General features: G+C 34.1%; 1 protein-coding gene across 1 annotated transcript; it reads right to left on the reverse strand.

The window, feature by feature from the left end:
* Positions 1–511: 511 nt before the first annotated feature.
* LOC106473056 (5-hydroxytryptamine receptor-like) lies at positions 512–2,453 on the reverse strand. The gene has a single exon (XM_013933738.2). It carries the CDS (start codon positions 2,418–2,420, stop codon positions 1,155–1,157), a length of 1,266 nt encoding a protein of 421 aa, XP_013789192.1. The 5' UTR covers positions 2,421–2,453; the 3' UTR covers positions 512–1,154.
* Between the last annotated feature and the right edge of the window lie 7,195 nt (positions 2,454–9,648).

Here is a 9,648-nt window from a genome sequence, read left to right on the forward strand (position 1 = left end):
AGTTGACAACCGATCATCATTTCTTCAAATATAATCGATCTTTGAAGCTGTACTTTTATATAGTTTCAATAAAACGCAATTTTGTTAAAATTTGTGAAAATAAATAAAAAAAACTGATTGAAACTTTTCTCAATTGATATCAATCACTTAGTTTGAAGATACTGATTCTCAGTAGTTTATCGTTTTTTTAGAATTATTGAAGTTTGTTTAATGATAGCAAAACTAATTTCAATATGCATGATTTTCTATGTTAGTTTTGCTTGAATAGAGGTTGTTTAACCATTAAAGTTATTCTTGGAACGTACATATTCTTCGTTTCACATTTTCTGAATAGCAGGCGATATGCTTTATACCTTGGTTAACAACCTATAATCCGAAGAGTGTTTTGTTAGGTCACGTAATCTCTTCAGTTATGATACACTTCGATGAATTAAAATTACTAAATTAAGATTTGTATTAGAATAACTGTCACAAAGTAAATCACGACATCGTCCAAAGAATGGCAGCACAGCAAAGTTTATTAGACATATCTACAAGAACACATAAATAGTTCGACATAATTACGACATAAACCCAGCTAAGTGTTCAACTGTTTTAAACCATTGACTTCACTAAACCTTTCCAAGTTTTCTGTGGCACGAAATTTGGATCGTCAGATGTGTACAGATTTGCTAAATGAGCCCCAAAATGAAGCAAATCTATACAGAGCTGACGTCAATATCTAGATATACATAAAGTCAACTGTTTTATCTGCACATTTTTCACATAATGGACAAATCAGAAGATTATAATGTACTACAATATTTGATACCCTGCCTTCTTAGATATTTTTCTCTTCGTTTTTTTAAAAGATAACGCTCCCTTTATGACTTCCCCGAATAACATATTGCTCTCAAAGTTCAGTTTCGTATGGATTTCAACATAATTCGTATCCTCCCGTTGTGGCACCAGTTCAGGAATAGGAGAATGTTTCATTAAATGTGAGTGTTCATGAAAATGTTTTGCGTAATATGCGGTTACTCCAGGCTATTCAGAGAAAATGTTGTTATTTAACTCGGTATAGAAGGTGTAAATTGCCGCTGTTAATTTACTACCAGTTAACTATTGGCAGACTGACTCAAGTGATTGATTAGATCGTGGTTATAGTTTGACGATTAGTGCGTACGACGTTGTCTTTTCATCTCTCCACACATCATCTTTTTAAATGCCGATCGAAAGTCAGGGCTGAAGATTGTGTAAATGATTGGATTTAACATAGAATTAACGTAACCTAGCCAAAGAAGAAAGCTGAAAAGAACAGCACTTGGTTCACATGGGGAACACAGGGACATCAACAGTGCCATTACAAAGAACGGTAACCAGCATATAACAAAAACTCCAGTTATAATGGCAAGGGTCTTGGCAGCTTTGCGTTCTCGCTTTGCCTCTAAGGATTCCTTAGTATGTCTCTTCTTTTTCTGGAGCATCTCTACTCGAGTGTTTTCTGAATGTTGAGTATTCAGGCCATTAGTTGAGCTGGCTGTATCTGGGTTTGATGTTTGAGAATTCAAGTTTGAGAATGATGTCATCTCACTGCAAGAAGGTACAGATGCTGTCAACGTTGAAGACTTTTTTCTGTTTTCTTTTTTGGTTATTTTTCCTGGCTTGTGACGAATTCGTTTCCTGGCTTCTCGGAAGATTCGAAAATATAGAATCAAGATCAACACCAGCGGTACGTAAAAAGAAGAAAACGTAGCAAACACCTGATAAGCAACGTCCTGACTGACAAGACACCTCTTCTCCTCTTCTACGCGTTTTAAGAAGTCGGGGTCTTTCCATCCAAAGATAGGAGCCAAAGAAACTACAAATGCAACAGCCCAAACTATAAAAATCATAGTGCCAATGTGTCGAGCGCTACGATTTCTGACATAGTCAACTTGCGTTACGGCCCAGAACCTGTCGACAGCAATGGCCAAGAGATGGAGGATAGAAGCTGTGCAACATAGGACATCAAAGGCAGTCCACACATCACAAAGGGCAGCACCAAGAATCCATTCTTGAGTAACCTCATACACAGCTCCGAGTGGCATTACAAGACAAGCCACCATTAGATCAGCTACTGCTAACGAGAGTACTAAATAGTTTCCAACACATTGCAGGTTTCGGTCCATAAAGATAGCAACAATAACGAAGACATTCCCAATAACTGTTGCTAAAATAAGAAGTCCAAGGATAACTGAGGTTATGCTCATGAGCACAACGTCCTCTGGCGGGTGAAAGGGAATATCGCTGCTTTCTGTAAGGTTTGTTGTTAAGTTATTCGAGAAAGTTTCGTACACAGTCATAGAAAAGTTATCAAAATTTAAGTCTGCTACAATGTCAATATCATCACTCCACATAGGAAAGGTATTTATCTGCGACTGAGTCCTCGTTTCGTTCATGGTGAATAATTACAACTAAATGTTATAACTTCAACATAAAGAAGTAACTATAAAAATATTTTCAAAGAACACCACGATATTTAAGTTTTTTAACTAAACAAAACTTAAATATTAGTTTAAACAAAAACAAGTATTACAACTTAACAGATTTAAATTATTTCGAATAGAAAACATAATATTTTACCAAATAGTCATATGTTTATCGTATTTGCAAACTTCCTTTTTTTGTATATAAATCATGCCAGTGGATTCAACCAATTAGTTTTAAATGACAGTATTATCCCAACAGTAACATATGATAACATGAAAGTTCGAATCACTGGATGTAAAGGTAAAGCAACATCATAATTTTTTGTTGCTGTATCTACTCGATGTCATAAAACTTGCGTATTAGAATAACATTTTTAAATATTCCATCGTATCTTCTACTGAAGCTAACAACAATATTTAGCGCATATATAATTCTCATTAATATATTCCATTGATAATATTAAAATAGAGTAAATCCAGTGATATTAGGAGTTATTTTTAGATAGATCATTTTTCTTGAATGAACAATTTCATAATCGGATTATATATTTGGAGGAAGCATTCCAATTAGTTATCTGCCCTAAATTACCTTCTTATTTATATAAAATTAGAACGTTGACGTAACTTTGAGCCTGTATGCAGCATTCGAAATCTTATATAATCGGACTACATATTTAAAAGAAGTGTTCCAAATTATAATCGTCCCTAAACCGCCTTCTCATACGTAGAAGATTAGTACGTTGGTGTGACTTGAGACAGCATTCGAGAATTTTCAATATTACCTGAAAAACAACAAAAAAATCATGAAAGAAACGCGTCCTAAAAGTTTATGATATAATTTGCTAAATGAACTCAAATAACGAGTTAAAAGACAAAGTAGTTTTTTTATCGATAGAAACAGTACAAAACAGAAATAAGGAAAACGAAACCACCATTATAAAAAGTCTTCTTAGCGACTAAAATGTGTTTCGTGACCACTTATTCAATCTAACGTTACAAGTCTTCAAATGTCTAATATCGTTATTAATGCAAATACAAATCAGTCACGAATAAATGTTTATGTTAGTTTCGTGTTTTTATGTTTGAAGATTTGCTCTATATACTCCATATATTAAATACAAATAATGCATGTGCTAAATTTGCTTTTCAACTCCATTGGATACATAAGAGCAAGCAACGACAAGTAGAACTTTAAAGCATTTTACAGAAACTAGCATCGACATCGTGTTTCAATAATTATTATTGGATAAACTCAGATATGAAATTATAATTGTTCACTAACATCTGACTCTCACTAAATTTAACTTAATAAACACCAAAATATAGTAATAAATATAACATTAAATATGACTGACAGTAACACATTTTGATTTAATAGACTGCAAAAATACATAAAATTAAAAACAATATATATTAAAAACTGTCCGTTGTTAAGGTTATTTTTGACTTATAAATAATATAAATATATATAAAATTAAATAACAAGTTAACATTAAACTGTCAATCAACTCGTTTATATTCCGTTAGATAAAAACAATACTATCTGAAACAAAGGCCTATATTTTGACCGCACCATATTTAGATTGAACAAATTACCGTTATGATATTTACGTTTTTGTCTTTTTGACGTAAAATTGATATTTCATTGCAGCCCACAACTGACGTAAATGCTGAATTCAAAGCTAAAACTTGAAAATCTAAATTTGTTTACATGAACAGTGAATATAACGTACACAATAATCGTTGTGAAACAGCTGTTTTACGTGGTGCAAAATGGCAGAAACAAAGTCTTAAAATTACTGAATCATATATTAACATATGAACGAGATGGCGTATAGAACATCTGAACAACTAATGAATTATATACATTATATATAAATGTAACAATAGAGCACAATTAAAAAATCAGTGTAAAGACAAGTTAATAAATATATCGTTTTCTTCTGTTTGGTAGTGGAGGTTTCGAACTTTTTGTTATTTCGTATAGACGAAGAAATGACAATCCATCATCTGATTAGAAAGAAAACTGCAGTATCACCAGAATGACTTTTCCCCGAATAGCTAGTCAAAACAGGGCATTCCATAGGACATGTTATATAGTTGAATAACAGCACAACTATGTGAAGTAAGAAGAAAAAAAAACGAAACACTTTTAACACGTTGTCATAAACCACCTGTCAACCCAGATCAGGGCTGGCGAACCTTTTTGAGAGCGTGTGCCCAAATTGTCGATAATTTTCAGAAAAATTCTTTCGCGTGCGCATGGAAATTTTGAGCAGCAAATCTACTGTTATTATTATTAATTTTATGTGTCATAAATCTTTTATATATAATTATTATATTACATAACTAATTAATTATAGACATATACAATCTCTGCGCCTTCAGATATATATATATATATTGGTCGGGTAAAAACAAACTTGGGACAGTAAATTCCGCGTGCCAAGAAAATTTTCTCGGGTGCCATATTGGGCACGTGTGCCATAGGGGCGCCATCCCTCACCAATCATGGACTGCAATTTATTAATGAGTAATGACGAAGCTCCCTAAAAGAACCGCTATCTCAATTTAATGTATACATATGGAAGCCCTGCTTCACAACATAACTGAGGAAGACGATTTGATCATTCTGTATATCCACTCATTTATTGAAAGATTTTCAGCACATTTCTCCGGATTTGTGGCTACAACTTTGATAAAACAAGCTGGGAGTAGTCCTATGTAGAATTTTACCAGAAACAAGCTGGGACTGTTACAGTATCCAATCTTACCGGAAACAAGCTGGAACTGGTACTGTGTCGAATCTTACCAGAAACAAGTTGAAACTGGTACAGTGTCGAATCTTACCGGAAACAAGCTGGAACTGTTACAGTATCCAATCTTACCGGAAACAAGTTGGAACTGGTACAGTGTCGAATCTTACCGGAAACAAGTTGGAACTAGTACAGTGTCGAATCTTACCAGAAACAAGCTGAAACTGGTACAGTGTCAAATCTTACCAGACATAAACTGGAAATGGGACTGTGTTGAATCTTACCAGAAACAAGTTGAAACTGGTACGGTGTCGAATCGTATCAGACATAGACTGGGAATGGGACTGTGTTGAATCTTACCTGAAATAAACTGGATTGGTACAGCGTTAAATCTTACAAGAAACAGGCTGAGTCTGGTATTGTGTTGACTCTTACCGAAAATTGTAGTCTAAAGAAGTGAGCTATCTTCGAATAATTTGCGTTCGCAATTTCAAACTGACTATAAATGAATGCCTTCAAATTAATAACGTCACATATACTCGACATCTTCCTGCAATATATAGAGATAAATGACCTATAAATCGTTTTATTTCAAATATGTTGATTTAAGCCTAATATCACTGCTACATTATCACTACACCATAAGAAAAATGCCTCTCCAAGTTTTAGTTACTACTTATACTTCTAGCAACAAGGGAAAAAGTGAAACAGTGACAGAACATCGGTAAAATTATATCTACAGACGGATAGTGTTCTTTTTTATTATGTTTAGCCTTTATTGTATTATCGTTCAATTTTTAGCTACTGAATCTGCACTACTGTAAATAAATGAATAGTATCAATTATATCCAGATTTCGTGTACTGCTAGTAAACTGTGAGGAAATATTTTTGCGTTTTTTTTTTTTAATAGTAAAATACTCCCTTTGTTAAGGTTTGTTGAATTAATATTATTGGTTCTGACGTTTGAAATAATTTCATTGTTATTAATAATTCTTAAACTGATGAAGATTATTTTCAATTATTAACTCAATATACACATTTAGGCCTGTCTTAAATCTCCTAAGTTCGCCGAACCTATTGAGATTTTATTGATGTTAAAACTGAAAAAATTTTAAACAGTGAAAATATTCAACTGATTTTTTACTGTTTTTCAATCTTTATAGGTTTTACTTTATTCTGTATTGACTTATTGATATTATGGCCACTATACAGTGTTTATATAGAATTAACTTCATTCAGTTGCAAATTGTTATCTTCTGTTCTGATATTCTCCGTGGAATGGTTTAATAATTAGCATAACCGGACGATATGTCCGAAGGTCCATTATTCACGTCCTATTACAGCATAATAGTTTGTTTGTAGTTAAGCGCAAAGCTACACAAAGTGCTATCTGTGCTTTGCCCATCACGGGTATCGAAACCCGATTTCTAGCGTTGTAAGTCCGCAGACACGCTGTGCAACTAAGGGCTACAGCATAATAGAGCTTTGCACTTCGGGCTGTAGATGTACTTTAACAGTGGCGGTCAAATACCATTAGCTCAAGAGTTGGTTGATTAATTACTTTTCATCTAGTCTGTTAGTTCTAATTAGTAACGTCTCTGCGTAAATATTTCTTGTATAGTTCTATTAGTTCCTTAAATTACAGGACTGAAAAATGACGCATTAAACAACACCGCTTTAAACCTAATGTCTACAATCCCAATAAGGTCAACCTTTTTAATCAATCACTCTGTTTTCACTCTTTTCTTCCTCCTCAACCTCTCCAGTTTCACTATATCCTAATGAAGATGCAACTACTACAAGTAGTATCACTATACTTGTCTGTTCTTTACAAATACACACCCCCAGTGGCTCAGCGGAGGGTCTGAATGCTTATAATGCTAAAAATCAGATTTTAATACACGTTGTGGCCACAGCACAGAGATCCCATTGTTTAGCTTTGCGCTTAACAACAAACAAACTCTACAAACACATCTATACACCTCCAGGTAAGACGCGTAATTCTTCCTTTCTTATGTTGGAGCAGCTCAAATCTGTGCCCTGCCGTTATCTAATGTTGCCAATTAAGCTTACTTTCCTTTCTTTTTAGACACAGAGTGTTCTGCAAAGTAGCAACAGTTGTTGTTTTTTAAACTAATTCCAGAAACCACATGCTTTTAGCAACAGTTGACATTATTTTAGACTAGTTCCAGAATCCACCTGCTTTTAGCAACAACTGAGGTTATTCTAAACTAGTTCAAGAATCTACCTGCTTTAGGATTAGTTGACGTTATTCTAGACTTATCTCAGAATCCCCTACTTTTAGGAACTGTTGATGTTATTCTAGGCTAGTTCCAGAATCCACTTGTGTGTTAACATATCTACCATAGAACCACACAAACATTTACTCATTTTGATGTCATGAATCTTTAGCATATCATCACGGTTTAAAACTTTCCTGTTTTTATCCATAAATTTATCGACTATCACTTTGTTTCTGATATCTTAATTTCATAACCAATCCTTCCATTTAATTTCCTTTAATTTGTTGCTGTATCTGCTGTTGTTGTAATTAATTTATATCCCTTGTTTCTTTCTATTTGAACTTCCTTGACGATATACCTTTTGCTCTTATTGATTCTTAGATTTGGATTTTCCTCCTTACCCTCTTCTTCTTCTTAGTTTATTTGCCAACCGCCTTTGTGCAATATTTTTACTCCATTTGCTTTTGGTTCGGATATTTGCTCAAAGCTACACCAGGGCTATTTGCGCTAACTATTTATAATTCTGAAATTATGGGCAGGTTGTCAACAGCAGTTATCGCCAAACAATGGGCTACTCTTGTCTGACCAAATAGTGCGATTTGACCTTCACTCTTATAACGGACCCACTGTCCCGAAATACAGATCCGGATTTTGAAAACCATTGACCTTCGGGTCATTAAGTCGGCACACTAGCCTCTTAGCCATGCTATTTGTATTTGTACATGGTTGCTTCTCTGTTGTGTTCCTTGTTAACCATTGACCCGCGGGTCATTAGGTCGGAACACTAACCTCTAAGCCATGCTATTTGTATTTGTACAAGGTTGCTTCTCTGTCGTGTTCCTTGTTAACCATTGACCGACGGGTCATTAGGTCGGAACACTAACCTCTTAGCCATGCTATTTGTATTTGTACATAGTTGCTTCTCTGTTGTGTTCCTTGTTAACCATTGACCCGCGGGTCATTAGGTCGGAACACTAACCTCTAAGTCATACCATTTGTATTTGTACACAGTTGCTTCTCTGTCGTGTTCCTTGTTTTCCCTGACTCACGAAGCCTACCTGCTATCATATAATATATGTTTATCTGTTACGTATTATGTTCAGATATTATCATTTTCTCTCTGGCCTGGTCGCGGCCTATTAATAAAAGTGCCAAACTATGAATCTGATGATCTACGTTTCGCATCCATTGACTAAAAAACTATCGTGCTCCGCGCTTTGAGTATATAGGTGCATTATAAGAGCGACCGTCAAATCCACTATTCTGTTACAATAGCCCAAGAGTTAGCGGTGGGTGCTATTGACTACTGCTGTTTATCTAATCAGTCAATTACAAATTCAAAACGGATAGAGCTGATAACCCTTGTGTAGTTTTGGAGAAAAAATATCCGAAACAAACATACGTATAAATAAATGAGAGAAAACCTTCAATATGTCCGCAAAATTAGTTCGTGTATTTAAAAAGGTGCACAACACCTCGATCACCTTAAGCCAGTGTTTTGCAAACTGTAGGGCGTGTCCCCCTGGCGAGAGAGCCCAAAAGTAACAACGGAAAAAAACAGAATAGTTGGAGACAACGATAACCTAACAAAACTATTACTTTGCTCTTAAAGCTTTTTATTTTCCCTCTCGCATTTACTCACTCCTTACAAAAACATTTTCATTTTCAAAATGTTATTAAAAACAGGTAAAGAAGATGTTGATTTTGCTGTCATCACTTGCGAAAATCATTTTATTGTGAAGGAGGGCGCAACGGAAACTTTGCGGAGTAAAGGGGCACCGCTGTTTAAAATTTTGGAAATACACTGCCTTAGGCGTAACCTTGTATTCTCTCTCACAGTTGCTTTTAGGATATTAGTTTTTTTCACGTTAAATACTTTCCCTTTTCTTGCAACGCTCTAATTTTTTATGTCCCAGACTGCACATATAAATATGTATGTTAGAAGTATGTATATTATAAATATGTATATCATAAATATGTATGTTAGAAGTATGTATATTATAAATATGTATGTTAGAAGTATGTATATTATAAATATGTATGTTAGAAATATGTATATTATAAATATGTATATTATAAATATATATGTTGTAAATATGTATACTATAAATATGTATGTTAGAAATATGTATATTATAAATATGTATGTTAGAAATATGTATATTATAAATATGTATGTTAGAAATATGTATATTATA

This window comes from Limulus polyphemus, unplaced genomic scaffold, assembly GCF_000517525.1.
Source record: "Limulus polyphemus unplaced genomic scaffold, Limulus_polyphemus-2.1.2 Scaffold126, whole genome shotgun sequence".
Lineage (NCBI taxonomy): Eukaryota > Metazoa > Arthropoda > Merostomata > Xiphosura > Limulidae > Limulus > Limulus polyphemus.

Bases quoted from the DNA above. Each gene is read 5' to 3' on its own strand.
- LOC106473056 (XM_013933738.2), bottom strand. From the start codon at position 2,420: ATGAACGAAACGAGGACTCAGTCGCAGATAAATACCTTTCCTATGTGG.